This window comes from Elgaria multicarinata, chromosome 3 (assembly GCF_023053635.1).
Source record: "Elgaria multicarinata webbii isolate HBS135686 ecotype San Diego chromosome 3, rElgMul1.1.pri, whole genome shotgun sequence".
Taxonomy (NCBI): Eukaryota; Metazoa; Chordata; class Lepidosauria; order Squamata; family Anguidae; genus Elgaria; species Elgaria multicarinata.
In genome coordinates this window covers 75,738,022-75,758,768 of record NC_086173.1, presented here as the reverse complement: position 1 = coordinate 75,758,768, position 20,747 = coordinate 75,738,022, and the positions used below count along the sequence as shown (strand labels likewise).

The 20,747-nt window shown below is 44.4% G+C and overlaps 1 protein-coding gene across 1 annotated transcript; it reads right to left on the bottom strand.

The window, feature by feature from the left end:
- Positions 1–9,098: 9,098 nt before the first annotated feature.
- MSX2 (msh homeobox 2) lies at positions 9,099–17,238 on the bottom strand. Its single transcript, XM_063120624.1, has 2 exons — positions 16,842–17,238; positions 9,099–9,895 (listed from the first exon to the last, which is right to left on the bottom strand). The coding sequence occupies exons 1-2, from the start codon at positions 17,176–17,178 to the stop codon at positions 9,471–9,473; spliced, it is 762 nt and encodes a 253-aa protein (XP_062976694.1). The 5' UTR covers positions 17,179–17,238; the 3' UTR covers positions 9,099–9,470.
- Positions 17,239–20,747: the final 3,509 nt, after the last annotated feature.

The window sequence follows — 20,747 nt, the reverse complement described above, 5'->3', positions numbered from 1 at the left end:
ACTAGTGCGTGTGTTTTGTTTTGTTTTTGTTTGAAAGGCATCTCCTCTCATAAAATCTAATAGTCAATTAACTCGGCCTTTCTGAAAGCGTCAATTGGAGCAGGTTCATAAATTGGGCGCCGGGTCCAGTTAAAAGAGGCCGGGGATTGTCTCTGCTAAAAGGGGTGAGGAAAGGGGGGTGGGGGTAGAGAGAGACCTTAAAAGTGCTTCCCTTCAGCACCCTGGCCTTCTGCAATAAATCCTAGAGTCCCTCGCAAGATCACTCCTAACACCCTTAAAGCTCCTTTGCTCAAAGAACTTCCAACGGGGAGATTTCCTAGTAATCCCCGACACCGCTGATTTATGCCGAGGGACTCCGGCGCTCTTCGCTTTCTAACCCCGCCTGAGCTCAGTTGTTTTGAAGGGCACCTTAGGATCACGCTCGCTCCTCTGCTGAACTAAGGCAAATCGCTCTTTTCAAGAGAAACTCACTCCCACCCACCCCTTCCCCCTCCCCCTCCCCCTCCCCTTTTACAGCGCAGCCATAAACGGTAATTAGAAACGCCTGCGGAGAGTGCGGGTGAAAGCGGGGTGGGAAAGAGAGTCTGAATGTAAAGGCACAGACATTCGGAGGCCTTAATTCAGATTCTTTGGGTTCTGCGTCTGGATACTCTCATGCGGACCCCTTCGAAGCGCAGTTCTGTTAAGCCATTAGAAGCGCCGTCCTACGGCGACTGCAGGGCATTCACCCCATCCAAGGCGCCTGAAGCTAAATAGCAGCACGACTGGCAATCCCCCCTCCCCCTCCACATCTTTGCATCGCCATTGAACAAAGCAGCGATCTTATTCCAGAGTAGCTCCAAGAGCCGGACAGATCTAGAATGCTTGGCTTGCAGCTTTGGAAACGGAAAAGCTTGTGATGGTCACCCAACCTAATTCTAAGCTCGCCTCTGCCACTGACTCACTAGCAGTGCAATCCGTCTACTCAAAAGTAAGAACAAAGGGTTTTGAGGCACCTTTTTAAAAAATCATCTCATGGAGTGGGCTCTGCTCCTCGAAAGCTTCTGCCAGAATAGAATGGCTAGTCTTTAAAACCCTATGTTGTCCTTGCTGCAATAGACTCCTACAGCTATCCTCTGGAGACTGTTTCAAATGTAAGGCATCTCCAGTTCAGTGGGGTTTACTCCCAGGTAAGTGGGTAAAGAGGGCAGCAGCAAGGGGTGACATTCTGTCACCCCTTCTCAGGCTCGGGCCTCCATCTGCAAAATGGGCAGACCAATACAAACCTGCCTTACAAGGCTGTTGCATGGGACGGCATCATTAATGACCTTTACTGACTGACCTGTCAAATCAGAAGTAAGCCCCACTGAGTTAAATGGGATTTAATCCTGGGTAATTTATAGATTTGCAGCCCAAGATAATGCATTCAAAGCACTCTAGGTTTATATTCCTATACACTTTTTAGAATAAGTATTGTTGAACTTAGTAGGACTAATACTTCCTTGTAAACGTACTGCAGGATCGAGCTGTAAAAAACAACTCTCTATAAGTTGTTGCTGTTTATTGTTCTGAATCAGAGTCTGAAAGGGTTCCTAGTTAAACCCATTGCAACCTCAAAATTCTCCAGTCCTTAGCCCTGACAGATGCTTAAGATTTTTTTTTAAATAGCAATAATCCTAGCCTACCCCTTACACAAGGATTGTGGCATTAAAACCAAAGACTGTGCACTCTTCCCTCTCTCTCCCCACCCCCCATTCCTTCCTTCCTTCCTTTCTTGGGAGCATTCCTTCATTCTAAGGAAAGAAGGAACCTATTTCTATTATAATGGTTCCATCTCACAGTTTGAAGATAGGAAGAAGGGTGAGGTACAGGTTCTGGAGCAAGGAGCGCACCAAAAGTTATATTTGCCACAGAAAACTAAAACAAGTATAAACTGGTTAATTCAAATTGTCCCACCCTGTGAAGAACGAAGAATACATTTTCTCAGATGAGCTTGTCAGGAGTTGGACATGCAATAAACAGACAGACAAATGACTCCCTAATCAGGGACAAAGACTCCAGCAACCAGCCATAATCAAATGGGGCTTCCACCCACCCACCCCTGTCAGTGGGCATAGGATTGCAGCTGAAAAGTATCAACATATTCCGGGGCTGTTGGTGGTTTGGATCGTCTCTGTGGGCTTGCTATTACCTCAGCCCTTTCTACACCTAAGGATTATCCCAGGAAAATGGAGGGATTGTCCCTGCCTGCTCCCGGGATCCCCTGTGTGTCATTTGCATGCACAGGAATGATCCCGGGACAATATGGGGAGGGGGGAAGGCAGGTGTAGAAATTAGGGGTGTGCACGGACCCCCCGCTCCGCTTCACTTGCAGATCCGCCATTTTTCGGAGCGGGTCGCTCCGCCCCGCCCCCGCTCCGCCCACTTCCGCTCCGCTCCGCTCGGAGCTCCGGATCGGATCCGGAGCTCCGTTTTTGCCCCCCCATAGGCTTGCATTGAAAGCTAAAAAAGTAAACAACTTTTTTTCCGTTGAAGTTAGAAACCTCACGTTTGGCACCATGACACCTCATGGGCGTATACACACACACGCCAAGTTTCAAGGCAATCCCATCATCCCCTGATTTTTGGCGAATTTTTGAAAATCGGGCACCCCATTCACACCCCTTGGGATAGCTCCGTCAATTTGCATGTTACAAACCTCAAACTCGGCACCAGGGCAGCTTATCCATGTGTCCACATGCACGCCAAGTTGCAAGCAAATCCCATCATCCCCTGATTTTTGGCGCGGCTCTACCCTCTAACGCACCTCCCATAACCCTAATTCACACCCCTTTAGATAGCTCCGTCAATTTGCACGTTAGAAACCTCAAACTCAGCACCATGATAGCTTATCCACGTGTCCACATGCACGCCAAGTTTCAAGGCAATCCCATCATCCCCTGATTTTTGGGGAATTTATGAAAATCGGGCACCCCATTCACACCCCTTGGGATAGCTCCGTCAATTTGCATGTTAGAAACCTCAAACTCGGCACCAGGAGAGCTTATCCATGTGTCCACATGCACGCCAAGTTGCAAGCAAATCCCATCATCCCCTGATTTTTGGCATGGCTTAACTCACCCCAAATTGTCCCATTCTACAACTACGTCAATTTGCACGTTAGAAACCTCAAACTCAGCACCATGATAGCTTATCCACGTGTCCACATGCACGCCAAGTTTCAAGGCAATCCCATCATCCCCTGATTTTTGGGGAATTTATGAAAATCGGGCACCCCATTCACACCCCTTGGGATAGCTCCGTCAATTTGCATGTTAGAAACCTCAAACTCGGCACCAGGAGAGCTTATCCATGTGTCCACATGCACGCCAAGTTGCAAGCAAATCCCATCATCCCCTGATTTTTGGCGCGGCTTAAACTTTTTAACTCACCCCAAATCAAGTCCCATTCTACAACTACGTCAATTTGCACGTTAGAAACCTATCCTTTGGTCCCATGACAGCTTACCCATGTGTCCCCATGGACACCAAGTTTCAAGGCAATCCCATCATCCCCTGATGTTAGGGGAACTTTTGAAATTTGAACACTCCAGTATGTCAGGGATTTAAAGTTGCAATTGCAGACAGCTCAATGGGGCCAGTTCCAAGGCAATCCCAACATGCCACGAGATAACCCTAAATCTTCTGGCACATTTGAAAAAGGGATTATTGAATTTGATAAAGTCTAAGTGAGCGCAGGAAGGACTTCTCCCCTGAGTCAAAGCAAGACACATACACCATCGCTGCAAGGCGGGAAGGGGAGAATTATTATTATTATTATTATTTATTTATATAGCACCATCAATGGAAAGCAGGCAGGCAGCATGCATTGTAGTGCCGCAAGGATGGCTTGAGCACTAACGCATAGCAAACCAACCCATAAGTGGGCGCAAAGTGAGGCAAAGATGGCTGGTTGTTTCTTTCTAAGCCAGCAGTTACGCCTTGAGGGGCACAGAGGAGGACGATTGGGAGCAAACCAGGCACCAGGCGGGCAGAGAGGCAGGCAGAGTAGGCGAGGAGTCAGTCCTGGCAGATGCCCCACCACAGCAGCACCCCGGGGGAGGCGGGCAGGCAGGCAGGCAGGCTGCGGGCATTTCTGGGGGCACAAGGAAGTGATGGCTGGTTTCTAAGCCAGCATTGCAGTTAGTCACGCATTGCAAACGCAAACCATCCCAGCGAGTCGGTCACCGAGGAGGACAGGCTAGCAGAGGGGCAGGCAGAGTGACATGTCATAGATCTAGTATTGGGGAGGAGTCAGTCCCGGCAGATGCCCCAACACAGTAGCACCCTGGGTGGGCATTGGAAAACGCCATCTTGTGGGTCAATACTTCCCCCACCCCATGTCCTGCAGGGTTGCCTGCCTAACCCTTGTGGGGATGGGAGATGGAGAGCTTAGAGTGGCAGTGCCAGCAGCAGCCTTCGGCTTTCCCCTGGAACCAGTCGCCTTGCCCGCCTCTTTCCCCAGCAAGATCGCCTGGTGCTGCCTATGAAGATGCATCTTCATGCTGCTGGTTCCATAATGCCCTGTCGATGAACCCCTGCTTAGGCTGAGTTTGCAGTGGCGACAGACAGCAAAGCGGGGATCCGCTCCCAACTCAAAGTGGTCCCACACGATGCTTGTCTTTCGTTTCTGTGGTGACACCACCAATTGCCCGCCTGAGCTCTCTGGTGTTGCCACAGAAACAGGGGTGTGGGATGAGACTGGGGAGAGAGCCTCGGCCTGCTGCTGCTCCTCCTCAGCCCCCACATCCTGGAGGCCCACCGCCTCCTCCTCCTCCCCCCCCTCCACTGTGCTGAGGACCTCGTCTAGGTCCATCAGCGGGCTCGTGGGCTGAAAGGAGAATGAAGGAGTTGGGGATACTCCTCCTCCTCTAATGGCACTGCTGCCACGTGCCTCTTGCAAACGGGCACTTTTCCCATTCCCACCCTCAAAAAGAGAACGCCGGGCACAAGTTGCAGAAGAGAGTGGCTCTGCCTGCTGCTTGTCCTGCTTCTGTTTTGGAGCAGTCAGCCAAGGAGTTGCCCGTTTGAGTTTCACAGGAGGAGAGGAAGCCCTGCTGGCAGACTGAGCCTTGCTGCTTTCAGCACGCCTGCTTTCTCTTTTCATGATGACTAACAAAATATTAATACTACTAATACTATGTATAAGGTACTACTAAGAATATGTATAAGAAGAATATAATATGTTTAAATGTAGGGAAATGGGACAAGAACAATAAAATATACTACTACTAATATGTATGAGAATATACTACTAAGAATATCTACAAGAATATAATAATATGTTTTAGAATATTACTAATAAATGTAGGGAAATGGGACAAGAAATGGGACAACCACTACTATAAGAAGAACAAAATATGAATACTACTACTAATATGTATGAGAATGTATACTAATAGACTACTAAGACTATGTCAAAGAATATAATAATAATATGTTTAAGAATAGGGAAATGGTGTGCGTATGCTTTCCCCAAAATGCTCAATCTGTGGCTGCCTGTTGAACTTGACAAAAGCAGCCCACTCCGTCGAAGTTACACAGAGAAGAAAAAGAGAATCCAATTTTTTTGGTATATTTGGTATATAGAAGATAGAAGGAAACACAATCAGGATTTAAGAGAGGGGAGGGGGAAAAAGAACCAACCACTACTATAAGAAGAACAAAATATGAATACTAATATAATATGTATGAGAATATATACTAATGGACTATGTGAAAGAATATAATAAAATATGTTTAAGAATATAAATGTAGGGAAATGGGACAAAAAGTGTGTGTATGCTTTCAAAAGAAAGCTTTCACAAAAGCAGAACAGTCAGGCTTTAATACAGGGAAGGGGGGGGGCAACCAACCCAACCACACACTCCAAAATTCAAAAATAAAGTTTATATTAAATCAAAGTAAGGGGAAAACACAGGGCAAACTAAGCTACAAGTCAGAAAGAAGCAAACAAACACACACACGCGCCAAACTAAACCTATATTAAATTAATCTATCTCCAAAGCAGGAGCACTAGCTAAGTAAGTGTTCCCTCCACGAACGCCAACCCACAAAGAGACACAAAACAGAAAGTTCTCAGGGTGGGTCTGCCTTAGTCCCCCCTCCAACGCTGGGATTGGAGGAGGATGCTTTCTGAGGAGATGAATTCTCATCAGGATTGGGAGTTGAATGTGCCTGTCATCGCTTCCAAAAAAATAATAATAATAATAAAAAAAAACCCAAACCCCGATTTTTAAAAAAATATTGCACGTGAACCACAGCACGCAGAAAGTTGAGAGTGGTCTCAAAATGACCCCCATCCACGACTCTCTGTGCACAAGAATTTTCAGAACGATAGCTTAAACCCCCCCCCCCCAGTTATCCCCGATTCTTTCCCTCAATGCAATCCTATGGGCGAAAAGCCGAAACGCCGTTTGAGCCCTGCGGTTGACCCGATTTTTAAAAAAATATTGCACGTGAACCACAGCACGCAGAAAGTTGAGAGTGGTCTCAAAATGACCCCCATCCACGACTCTCTGTGCACAAGAATTTTCAGAACGATAGCTTAAACCCCCCCCCAGTTATCCCCGATTCTTTCCCTCAATGCAATCCTATGGGCGAAAAGCCGAAACGCAGTTTGAGCCCCGCGGTTGACCCGATTTTTAAAAAAATATTGCACGTGAACCACAGCACGCAGAGAGGTGAGAGTGGTCTCAAAATGACCCCCATCCACGACTCTCTGTGCACAAGAATTTCCAGAACGATAGCTTCAAAAACAACGTAGTTATGCGCGATTATTTGCCGCAATGCAATCCTATGGCGAAATGTTTTCAAGATGGCGACCGGAGCGCTCCGACTGAACTCGGAGCTCCGAAAAATGGTCGCTTCTCTTCGCCTTGCTTCTAGGGGGTCCGCGGTCCGCTCCTACTCCGCCTCTGGGTAAGGCGGAGCAGGCCAATCCGCTACTGCTTCTACGCTCCTAATCGGAGCGGAGCACATCCCTAGTAGAAATGGCTGTGTCTCTCTCCACCATTTCACAGCTATCTAGTCAATTTCAAACTGTCAATGGTCAGATACTCAGCACTTCCGAGAGATTGCTTAGGATAGCTTTCGCTTTATATCGGATGATGGGTACAACTGTGTACATGGCTTTAAAAACAGGTTGTTTCTAAATAGTATAGCCTTTGACATTATAGTATGAACATCTTTCTTAACATTTCTCTCATGCCCAAATCCTTCAACCTGACCTAAGGAGGAGGGAGATCCCATACACACTTACTGGGAAGCAATAAATGTTGTGGCATTTACTTCCAAGTAAGGCAATGCAGGAGTAAGTAGCAAGGGAGGAAATTCACCTCCACTCTACAACCAATTTGAACAGAATCGGGAATTACTTTTGTCTCACTTCATCAGGAGAACTTCATTACCGCTATTTACTTACTGGTGTAAACCATGAGTACTTTACCAAGTCAGCTATGAAAAAGCCAGAAAATCAGTATCAATAGTCTGTATGCAATAGAGGTTCCAAAGGAAGATTATTAAAAGGGGCTTCAAAAAGCAATATCTTTTGATTTGAATTTATTACCTGCAATTTCCACATTGCTAGTTTGTTGCAGATTTGTGTTCAGATTAAAGTTTAGGAAAAACTGAAATGCAAACAATAATAATTGAGTGTTTCTTTGATCTTGACCCAGAAAAGGTAGAAATAGCATATATGTATTTACAAAAACACACAAATAAAACAAACCACTCCAAGCATGGACAATCCACACATGATTAAACAAGATGTTTTAATTTAATTCTAAATAAAAGAGATAAGAAATAATAAATCTTCAATAAAATATATAAAATTGTACAAGGCATCCCTTTCAAAGGGATTTTAATATGTTGGGAGGTAAAAGGGTAGAAGTGAGCTAATGGGCAAGAGTTCACAACACAGCATGTAGCAGGGCAAACAAACCCAACAACAAATCTCGTGGCTCTTTTCTTTTTTATAAATGCTAAAAAATACATCTCGGAAAAGTCCTGTCTTCAGCAACCTGCATCCTCTATAGACACTTTACCAAAAAGGTTTAGCAATAGTAATAATAAAATAATTAGAACAATGGGTTATATAGTACCAAGTACGCCAAATAGAACTCTTCCCTTCCCATATATGGAAGGGAAGTCCTGTCTTTAGAGTGGGTGGCACTATCTTGTTCCCATAGGTTTGTTTTGTTTTCTGGATCTATGGGTAATTCAAGAAACATTTAAGCATAATTCATTTTTACAAGCTAATAATGGTTAAAGCACAGATTATTGCAATAAAGAACAAACAACTCTGCAACATGGTTTTGATAGTCTCTCTGCACATACATGCACACACAAACGCACACGCACACACATGCACCCCTCTCTGAAAAGCAGCACCTCTTTTTCTCCATACCTCTATCCTGTTATTTTTTATTCCTGATATTCAAAAAAATCAAGTACATATGAACTTGACTGTAAGTGGCAATTGTTGAGCAAAAGCGAGGTTGGGATCAAAACGCTTATAAAGCTCCCAGGCCTTCCTCCTTTGCCATTCCATGTACACGCATTCCCTTGTGTGATGTCTTACTATGCAGAAGAATATACTGCAAATTTCAGATCAGCAAAATGATCATAATCATGAATGCTCTGCACAGTGGTCCTTAGATCTCTTCAGCTGGGTCCATTCCATTTCTACAGAGCCCCTCTGACGAAAGTCTTCAAGGACTGCAATTTTAGAGGACTATGTTCTACAAATGGAAAACTTGCTTTGTTGGATCAGACTGATGGCCCACCCAGTCCAGCATTTTGCATTTGAGACATTCCAGCTATTTGCACTCAGCTTAAGGACTGTGGTGCATTGTACAACCCAATGGGAAATGCAGAAACTAATGCAATGCGGCTATCATTCTGCCTCTACTTAAGTCTGCTTTTATTTCCAAAGTAGGTTTTATAAATAAAACTCACATGAATGCTTAACCCAACCTATCACTGCCCAGTCAAAACAACAAATTTAAGCCTGTGTTCCTACCCGCATGCACACTTAATTGGGAGTAAGCACCATTAAACATACAGTCTCACACTTTAAAAAAATGAACTGTTCCTACATTTTAAAGAAAACACATGTCGCCACACTCCACAGGGAACATCATGGGGAAAATACTATATCCTGTGAAAATGCATGATTTAATGATTGATTCCTCCCACCCCATGTGCAGTATATAAAGAAACTATATTAGTTTAAGCATGTATGTTAAAAAGAAAAACACCTTTCTTTCAGGATCAGATTCTGAGTGACACCCGGTTGAATACAGGTTCTGCTTCCAAACTCCTATATACTTGGTAAGGCACATACAAGCATGCAGGAAAAGGACCAGCAGTGGGTTTTGTACTGCACTCTTGAATTGGGCAAGATCCATCAGAAAGTCTAGGATTGCGCTGCAGCTGTGCTTTCTGAGCTTCTTATGATAAGTGGTACATGCTATATCCAACAGGAGTAGCATAGAGTCCTACAGGTGGGATGGGAAGCACAGGTCTGTGAAAGGGATACGATGTTCCATAGATGGAGGCTGCCTGGAGAGGGGAGTTGATGGGGAAAGGGAGGCTAAAGCCAGAAGGCAACATAGGCTTGGCCGCCATCTTTAACTTCTCCAGCTCAGCTTCCTGCAGTCTCTTTGCCTTGGCCCTCCGGTTTTGGAACCAGATTTTGACCTGTGTCTCTGTGAGGTTAAGTGAGCTTGAGAATTCAGCCCTTTCAGCAATGGAGAGGTATTGCTTCTGTCGGAATTTGCGCTCCAAAGCCAACAGCTGGGAGGTGGTGAATGGTGTTCGGGGCTTCCGATTTGTCTTGTGTTTTCGCAGCGTACAGGCGGTGGGACTCAGGTGCCCTGGAAGGAAAAACAAAGATCAGTTACCCAAGATCTAGACAAGGACAGCTGCCAAACATTAGAGAAACAGCTGCACTGTTCCCTCCTATCATAAAAATGGGGGAGGGGATAGAGGACATACATAATATGAATTATTATGTAGTAATACAAAATAATATTTTCAAAATATGAAAAATAATGTCCAATTACTGGGTCAGGAAGAGTGTGGATAGGCGGGGAGGCACAGTGCAGTGGTAGCCAAGCCCTATTCTGCAAAATGCTAGTCTCTCTATTATACACATCAAAACACCAAAATAAAGATACTCAGAACACATGGGGTCATTTTTATGTGAGGATAAATGAAACAAAGTAGAACACCACAAATTCAGGTGCTACAAAGAACCATACCATTTTTAATGGAAGTTTGAAATTATACATTAAACTACTGCTTAAAGCATTCTTTCAAATATAAAAGCCTGATTTTAGCAAAAGCATATTGTTAGACAAATCTACAAGAGAAATCTTACATTGGAACAAATCAATGAGCCTGCTTTGTTTTTCTATATTAATATTTATTAATCAAGCCAATATAATCCCCTTCGGTTTCTGCATTTTTAATCTGCATTGTTTAAAACTTTCTTAACCTCTGCAAACCTAACAAGTGGGTTGCTTTGCCCTTAATAGTGCAGTTGGGAACAATCCCGGTGTGACAGCTATTTCACACATTACATAGCAGCAAGTGTGGGTTTGACACTAAGCAGACCCTCAACAGGGATCTGTGACCAATTTCTGCTGCCTGATGAGTGTGCAATATGCATTTGTCACCTTCGCACCTTACATTTTAAGATGTATACTTAAAACATCTTGCTAGAATACAATGTGTCAAAGTGTTACAAAATGCCTTGATACAGTTTTCCCCATTGAGGACCTTAGAATCTACCAAGCAAGTTCTAAACCCCTGTTAAATGTGCCATTGCAGATTCTGCTATAGCCCACTCCTCACACCAGCAGAAATCCAATGGGCACATGCTTCTGTAAGGGATGCAGAGATTGAAAGTATGCAAATGGAGGAGTAAACAGGTTATGGTATGCAGACAAATCCCATGCAGTTAATTTTAGATACTGGTTTGGCTTTGGTCATCGTATCAAATGTACAATGGGATGAAACAGCCTAACAACAGCCAATACGGCAAAGACGTTGGCCAGAGTGTTTCTGAGATACCAAGATACATGGTTGACTTAACCCAGCTGTACACCTGCTTCTCCAAATCACCATCCAGGCCTCCAGGCCGTAGAAGGGACAAATCATCCTGACTTTCACCTAATGGCAGACTGCAAAGCCACCATCTTACTGAAATGTATTGCTGCCGGGTCTCCCTGGTCTGCAACAATTCTATCAATATACGGCATTGCAATAGGGACATCTGAAGGCCTCTGGTCAAGAGCATAACATGTTACCCATGTGTTCATCTCAGAAAGATGTGGGGGAGCTGGGAGAAGACAAGAACATCTATGGGTCATAATTGAAGCAGAAAGTGGAACATATTACTAAAAGAATGAATTGCTAGCTAGACGTTCCAAACAAGAAGTCTCATAAGGAATAGAAAGGAATGCATCCCCAGCCACTACTTCTTATGATTTATCAAGTGTGAATGACATCTTTGATCAGAAATTTTAGTTGAAGCTTTGCCTGAGGACACTGGAGTAGGGCCTGATAAGCGGCCTTCCCCCCTTTTTTGGGGGGGGGGTCTGCATTCATTGCTAAGGCTTTCATTGAAATCAATAGTAGACTTGTGATCTGTGAGCAAAGAGTTGGATGTCATTCCCCTCCACCCCTTTAGATTTCTATATTCTCAGCCAACAACAACAACAAAGGGGTGGGGGAGGCAGGAGGCTGCCCCACTCACTCAACATGTAGCTTTTATGACAAGTGCTAATCTTTTAAAAATATATGGCTGGGCAACATCTGTAGCTAATACAAAATGTGGAATTTGTTGCATATCTTGTTCCATTACAACTCGAAGCCTGTAATTTACATAGTAATAGCCCTGACTCTTTTCAGCACAATTTGCATTTCAGTAGTTGGACTTTCAGGGTTCAGCAATACTATGAGAAAATCTTTTGGGGGAGGGAGGGGAGGGAGAGGAATTGCCAGCATCAATCAAAATCCTGAACATATCTGGCATGGAATTAAGGCAAACTGGTCAATGACACTTATTTCCAAGCATACTCACTGAAGACCAACAGTCTTGAAGAGACCACTTGAAAATTTACTGCGGCAACCCTGTATGCCTGTTTACTCAGAAAGAAGTCCTACCATGTTCAATGGGTTCCTTAATAAGTGCATTTAGGACTGCATCTCTGGAATAGGGTTTTGTGTGTGTGTGTGTGTGGGGGGGAGAAATATTGATTGAAGAGGAAAATGTCTAAAAGAGTATTAACCTTAAAACCCAAAGTAATTTAAATAACTGGGATATTTTAGAGTAAGCATGTTCATGCCCCTGGTTTGGAAGTAGTACTGCTTTTCTTTGCCTATATTCTTTTTCAGGCTTTTAAAAGAGATTGTGGAAAAGTAAAATACACTTCAGTTTGCACTTCTACACACTTATCTAGCATGTCCTGTTTAAATCAACAGGACTTACTCTTCTCTCTCTCTTTCTCTCTCATGAGAGTAGGAAAGAGAAAACTTCACTTAAAGCATGATCCTATATTAAGCATATATTAGGATCATGCTGAAAGTGAATTTTCATAGATTGAAATATGGTATTGGGAAATTAAAAGAAATGCTTTGGATATTGCAGGTGGTCTGCTATTGCGGCATATTAAGGGAATCATGAAGTCTTTACCCAGCTTTCTCTAGTTAAAACAAAACACAAGATGATTTCTTAATTACAATCTTATGTATTGATTTCTGGACACAAATAACTAGAAGCCTGGTTTCTTCAGTCAAGGCCAGATGTCGCTCAAAAGAAATACATGGGTTGTTTTTTTCTCTCTTAAAATCATGAATTACTTGCTTGTAAACTAAATAATCATGGTAAGGGACAGTGACCTTAAATGTAACCTAAATAAAGCTCACTTCCACGTGTACATATGGGAATACGTTTCAGTGTCCTTTCCTGTGAATTCCTTAAGCCAATAGAAATCCTGAAAAGCACAGGTGTACTGAGATTCATGGGGCTTATTCCCCATGAATAAATTAGTGTGCACAGGGCTGCAACCTTAATAAAGAAGGATCTATGATGGTTCACCCTCCTATCAAGATATGAAGGGCAGCAGGAGGGAATGGCTATATTTTCAATTTGAATATATAAAGCAAAGATTTAATATGACAAATTTTGGGGGAAATGAAGGCAACAACAATGAAGAGCATCCATTAAACCAATATGACATAGCATTTGTTTCCAAAATACTTTACTGTGCCATTTTATATTCCATTTTCTAAGCAGTTGTGTTTTAATCTCCTAGATCTGTTGACTTATTTCTATTTAACCTATTCCCATTCTTCCTTGCCACATAGTGCAGTGCTTTAAAAGTGACTGAGAGGCCCAAGTTTATATATTTACTATTTTACTATTCTGACTACAGTAGTCTGAACAAGAACTAATTTTGGTCTCATGTCCTATACATTATATTATAGTGTCCTGTGTGTATGTGAAGCATTCCTGTTTCCTTTTGTTTTTCCATTCACCCCAGGTGACGTTCAGCCTATTTTGTAATCTGGAGAAGATGCACTTCTATCAGATGATCTTTTTCTTTCTTTCTTTGTGCAATGCAGACAAATGTGAGAATCACCCAGGCCTGAAACACTGTAGACAGGCTTTTAAAACCCATAAGCTACAATCCTAGGCCATTTACCTTGAAGTAAGTTCACTATATTCAGTGGGAGTTACTTCTGAGTATATATGCATAAGACTGTGTTTTCAAAACAATTTTACAACTTGTAAAAGCTCTGGAAACTACAGCTGTTTAAAAAGTTCTACTACTCTGGGATTTCTTTCCAATCCAGTTCCCCCATGCATTACTTCAGTTGAAAACACATTTCCTTGGAAGTTCCATTGAAATCAGCTGGAACTTAAACTCCCAAGGAAAATCTGTTTTAAGATGAGTTTCAGATTCTTTTTAGTGTTTTCTTAACCCAAGTCAGCTCCGATGGAAAGCAAAAAGACCAGCGACATGAATAAATTCTGTGGTGAGCCCTAAAGAAATATGCTGGAATTTCAGTATATACTTAACGGCGGTGTATATTAATAGAAAAACAAAACAAAAAACCTATCCTACTATTTGCATTTAGAACTACCAGCAGTTTTTGATAACTTAGGAGAAACGGTAGGTCTTCTAAATTATGCTAGTGTTGAGATTTAGGATAATCAGCCATTTTTGATGGCTTGGGTGAGTGGTCACTTGTAATCCTATGTAAATTTACCCAGGAGTAAATTTGCCCCTGAACTCAGTAGGACTGACTTCTGAGTAATTATGTATATGATCAGGTGGAGGGCATGCAAGGGAATGCTTAGATAAAGTTAGGACTTCTTTGACTTTAGGGTGGCCTTTACTGGGTGTAGAATAGAAAAATGACATTAAAAATGACATAAGTTATGTTTTAAATACATTAAAAATGTATTTGCCATACATTTCGCCAAGTAAATCTTACAGTGTTTTGTATGCAACAGGGGGAAAAAAGATAGTAATTTGAATCACACTCCTAAGCCTACTTACTTGGAAGTTTCATTATGAGCAAAAAGGAATCTGTGGATGTGCCTTACTTTCTCATGGGCCAGAGTCCATTTCATTAGATACATATTATAATTTGAGGTCTAACGCATAACCCTAACCCATAAACTAACAAATTTGTTGTGGCAGAAGTCTTTATGGCAAAAAGTCATGTTTTACCAGACTCTTTGCTGCAACTAGCAGCCTGGTGACCCTTCTGGAATGATTTTTCACCTTCTATCTCTCTCTCCCCCCCCCCCCAATATCTTCAGTCAGGGGACTAGATCTGGATCTATTGGTAGATCTCTGGGTGATCTGCAGTAGATAATCAAGCATTTCTGACTCCTAGTTTTTTTGGCAATTGCAGGAACAAAATGATTCTTTCTCTAAACTTAGGAGTACATTTTTATGTGAAAAGAATGAACTCCAATCACTTCTGGTATTCAGAACACACTCCTGGATTCAGAATTCTTTCATTCTAAGCATATGTCTTTTGCACCACGCTCCATTTGGTGGATCTTGGGGTTCTAGTAAAAAAAAAAAATTAATTAAAAAGATCCTGCAAGCCCAGAGTCTGCCCATCTTAAGTAACTGGGTGCTTTGACCCATTTTAGTTTCATGTTCTAAAATTTTCTCCACAACCTTAGTTCTTGGTACCAATGTGTAAACACACACACACACATGCAAACAAGGACATGTACATGTTTCTCTTTATCACTAACTTCTCCTGCTTAATCTAATACTGAACAGGGAGGTCTGTGCATGTTGTTTGTTTGCGTGTTTACACATTGGTACCAAGAACTAAGATTATGGAGAAAATTACAGAACATGAAATTAATATGGCCCCAACATGAAATTAAAATGGCCCCAAGTTAAAATACTAAATGGTAAAAGAGGTTTTGTTTGAAAGTAGTTTTTAAAAGTATGCCTGGAATATAAGGTCTTTCTGAACTTAGGTATCTCTCGATTTTACAGAGCTGCAGCAGACTTTAGAAAAATTCAAAATCGGTGCTGACATTGGGCCCAGGAAGGTGTATTCCAGAGCTAGAAGTGTGCAATGGGGGTACACATAAGTCTTCCGAGAAAAGGGGCTGAAAGCCAGGGCCATGAACAGAAAATATGGACAGCTGCTGTCAAGGGTTCCTTTCCTTACGATTAGCAACCGGGAGCAGGAAAGGCGGATACAACGAATCGTTAAGCAATGAGTTCAACCCTGGTCGATTACACTTATTAGTTTTGTTTTCAGGCTGCGCTCTGAGGGCCCAAATATGGCTCCGGGTACAGAGACGAGCAGCAAGAGTAAATCGAGAAAACCTTCGCTGAGGTGCGCTTAGGAGCCCCAGGGCAGGCTGCTCTTACAGGTGCACAAGAGAAGGCAACACAGGGCGATTAGGAAGCATGTTGATCACCCATTCTCCGAGCGGGAAGGAAACCCGGCGATTCTGCCTTCCTACCAAGGGAGAAGGTCGGGAGTGGGGGTTACGGCGAAAGAAGAAGACGAACTGAACTAAGCGAGGGTTTTGCTCACGCAGAAGCCGGAAAGTCAAAGAAAGAAGACTTTTCAAAGAAGCCCGACCGGCATCCATCAAGTAAATGTTGTATTATTATTATTATTATTTGTTTAAAGAAGAAGATCTAGGCAGGGCACCAAGCCTTTAGATCCGTCCTGCCGGCGGAAGCTCAAAGGAGACGTGATTAAGACGGATTGGGCAGAGGAAAGGTGTCACTGAGAACACAAATTGGCGGAGGCCGGGAACCCCGGAGGTATTGCCTGTAGGCCCTTGGAGTCTGTTTGGAAAGTTCAGGGGCCCCGAACAGGCGAGTCCAGCGGAAGGGACGGGAGCAGATCGCGCCGGTACGTGGGCAAAGTTTTATATATGGTCTTCTACGGCACACATTCAAAAGAAGGGGCTTTAAGGCTTCGGCTAAGATACGTTTGCTAGTTATTAAGGAAGACCGATTCGATGTTGCCCGAACGCTGCGCAGAACGCCTTCCCAGAGCCCGCGCTGCCGGGTGCGAATGAAGATTCCCTCGCCCCCCCCACCCGCGCTCCTCCACAAGCTTCCTCAGTGGGGACACTGGTTCTGCAGCGAGTTCAAACTGGGCAGCGGCGGCTTCCTAAAGAGCGCGGCGAGGAGCGTCGCCCCTCCCCCCCTCCACAAAGCTCCATTCTTTCGGGATCTCCCCCGATCCTTCCCGGCGGATCTGCCCCCGCCAACTCGCCCAACCCCGACCTCCGGGATCCAGACTCACTTGGGGGCGGGGAGTATCGGCCGGCCTCCGGGATCCACGAAGAGCCATCCTCGGAGTTCTCGGATTTAACCGACGAGGTCTCGAAGGTTTTTGTAAGCCCCCCGGGGCTGGGAGCTTCTCTGGAGACGTGAGCGGGCAAGAGCAGGTTCCGGGAAGTGCCCAAGCCGGCCCCTTCGATGCCTTCCCTCGGCTCTCGCGGGGGCTTCTTGTCGGACATGAGCGCTTCCACGCTGAAAGGCAAGCTGGAGACCTTGACTTTGTGGTGATCCTCGGCCCCGGCGGCGGGGCCCTCTTCGTCCGAGGAGAAAACCTCCTTCGCCTTGGAAGGAGAAGACATCGCGGCGCAGCTTCGCAAGGACTCCTGCCTAGAGAGCTGCCGCCCTGCGTCTCGCCGCCGCCTCCTCCTTCGCCTTTCGCTCCAGACCACTCACTCAATCAATCTCTCGCTCAGGCGCTCCCGGACACACCAGCTCCGCTCGCATCAACCCCAACAACCGATCAACTTTTTTTCCTCCCCTTTTTTGGGAGACTTCTGGCTGTTTCCTCCTTTGGGAAGTTGAGTAAGCGCGGCTCGGCCAATAGGAGCCGCCGCTGGCGGTGACGTCAGGCGATGACTCATGTGATTGGCTCTGAAAGCAGTATGAGTTTAGATTTTTTTCTTCTTCTTCTCCTTTTAAATAAATTAGAAGTTAATGACATGGGCAGCAAACGGAGCTGTGTGATTAGGGAGCTTTCCAGCTCTGTAACTCTGCCAAAACAACAGGAAAGTCAGTGGAGTAATTAGGGCTGATGATATGAAGAGGAAACTCTGAGAGCGCAGATTCTCTCTCCCCCACCCCCCCAAACCCCGCCAACTCCATTGAGATTCTTACACTTGAAAAGTCCTGCGTTCTAAGCGCTAAATCTGCAAGCCAGCAGCTCAGCCTGACAACACTAAAGCGCACACCGAGGCCTTCCGAAGTTTATTTATGTCAGAATGTTATCATCCAAGCCCCTCTGTCGTCTCTCTTGGCCGAACGTGGTTAAGATCGCGACCCCCAAATGGGGGGCCGAAGGGGACCCCAATAGGTCTGCGGATCCTCACAAGAAGGGTCGCCAGATGCCTCTGGCAGGGGGTGGCAAGGAGGGGGCCTGGGAAAGATGGCACAAAGCGAATGCGATTGCATGTTTCACTTTCAGGTTAGGATACGGGGGGAGGAGGAAGGTGAAATTGACGACGCCAACGTTTTGGTGGTGTTGGATGCCTTATATGCTATATAAGGGATGTATCCAATGTAGTCGGACGTAAGTCCCGTTTATTTCAATGGGTCTACTCTAAGTAGGACTAACATTGGGTATAATCCTGGGTTCATTTTAAAGCACACTTTGACACACACATACACACACCAAGTTCCAAAACATGGGAGCCCCTTGGAAATGAATTGGGGGCAGGAAGGCGCACGCCTTGAATGAAAACGAGGCCGATCCACTGGAGTTTTAACAACGTAACGTAAACACGACCATCAGCTCTTTGAATCTACTGAAAGATATATAATACAGGACAGTTGAGTGAATTGGGGGGTAGCACGAACCTCTAAAAAGCCAGGCTTTGGAGGATTTAATCGGATGAAATGCACTGTTTTCCCCAGCCTCTCCAGAAACAGTACTTTGGATGGATCCTTTTAACAGTAAGGGAGGACTTCTTTCCTACACCTATTACTAACCTCTCCCTTCAGCCGTAAGTGGTACTATACGAACGAATAAATGAAATGCGCTTGAGAGAGGCGGATTTCTATTTTTTTATTATTATTTTCAACCCCACTGATTATGTTGGTAATGTCAGTTGCAGCAGGCGCCTAAGCCGGGATGACAAACAGCTGCCTTTTTAATAAGCCAGGAGCCTGTGTCTGCGCTCGGCGGCGCATCGAACAGCCTGAGGGAGCGCCGCGCAGTGCCCTGCTCCCACTTTCCGACTTCACAGCACCAACAAGGTGTATTAATTTTAAAGTGACATTTCAATTACCAGCCCGAGAAAAGCAAATCATTTCGGCTACGTAATTAATTTTCATCTCGTAATGATGGCAATCTAATTGCCCGTTGATGAAGATTGTTGTTTTATTAAAACGTGCGGGTTGGAGAGGTGGACGGACGGGGTGAGGAGAAATCGTCAAGGAAGGCAAGATGGCAAGCGAACTTAAACAAAACAAGGACCCAGGAAACGTTGTGGAATGTCCTGGTAAAGGTAGATCTGTTGACGAACACCTAACAGTGCAATCCTAGGGGTGTCTTCTCAGAAGTAAGTTCCACTGTGTTCAATGGGACTTATTCCCAGGACAATGCATAGGACTGCAGCCTAAAAGTACTTCTTGGGGCGTTAAGTCTGCTTTATTTCAAGACCCTTGCTTTCACGTGCCAAGTGGTATGTTTCCAACCGGTGTATGAACCAACGTGGGATCGATTCCTTCGTGTATTTTTTAACTGGAGGGTGGGAAAACCGCGGGAGATACAGAATTAGCCCTTAGTGGGCTATTGTAACACCCCTCACGATTTTATTGTCATGTTTTCTGCATTTTTTAATGTTATAAAGGCTCTCTTCCAATTGTTCTTAAATGTTGCTGAACTTTCAGTGCTTCGAAGTACAAAGAAACGTTCCTAAGCAGAATGATATTGCCACTGAAGGAGCTGAACATTCGCGGTGCATCCTGCAAACTTGGTTTCGCGGTTGTAGACCCACCCACCCCACAGACGAAGGCTATCCCTTGGTTACATCTTCTGCTAGTTCGCCTCTTATTCTTCCCTGCTTGTCTATTTACTACAGTCAGATAAAAATTAATTACTGTTTTGTTGTCTGTGAGAGGTGGGGTGGTGGTGGCTGTGGCTGTCCGACCAACATCCCAGACTGCTGGAAAATTTTAACTTGTGTGTGTGTGTGTGTGTGTCTGTCTTTTTGAGGCTCCAAGAGATCGTTCTTCTGCTCTGCTTTAATTGGAGCGATCCTCTCTCCACCCCACCCCCGCCAAGTTCGAAACCATCTCATTGAACTGAATAGAGAAAAGAAACCTGCATGTTATTTAGGGCGCAGTTCCATCTCCCCTGGAGATAATGGCAACATTGCCATGGATTTTCATTGAATTGGGTTCCACCTTTAGGATTCTTAAAGGGCCATGCACGGAAAAAAACATATTTAACTTCCAGGTTCCAAAAAATGCAGCGCATTAGAATCGCGTCTGTTTGATTGCACGCTTTCTTAGGCTGAAATCCTATACATATTTACCTGGGACTAGACACGTGTAGGATTGCAGTGTCAGACTCACATTCCATTAAACCCAGTGGGTTTACTTGCAAGTAAACGTGCATAGGTTAGGGTTGCAAGATAATAGAAACCCACTCCCTCATGGGCAGGCCGTCCTAAACACGCATCAACTTTGGAGCAGAGGTTGTAGATCATTAAATAACTCTTGGGACGGTTAATACCACCCACCCACCTGCTATTGTATGGGATTCCACATTTAAGTTATAAACAGTCTCTGAAAACCCAAGTTCTAAAATTGGTAAGAAAAGTCTAAGCCATAGAGAGATAGAAATAATAATAAACCCAGCCTATTATCTAGGAACTTATTACATCGTCTGCTTTTGCAAACACGTGGATGCTGTGTTAACAGAGCCCCGATCCTCCTCCCCTCAATTGACAGGTAAATGAGAATGGATGAACCTCGAGAAACAATGTATGCAAACAGGGAACAATGCGAGGCCGGTGCCGCTGGGCCTAAGTGCTACAGATAATTACACCGAATCAATGCAACGGTTTTCTACCCGTGAAGAATAGATGCCGGCTTGGGTTTAGGTCGCACTGACCTGGTTCACAGGACTGGGCGCTTTGATTGCATGTGCCTTCAAGAAGACGCCTGAGTGGATTCTTTTTCCAGC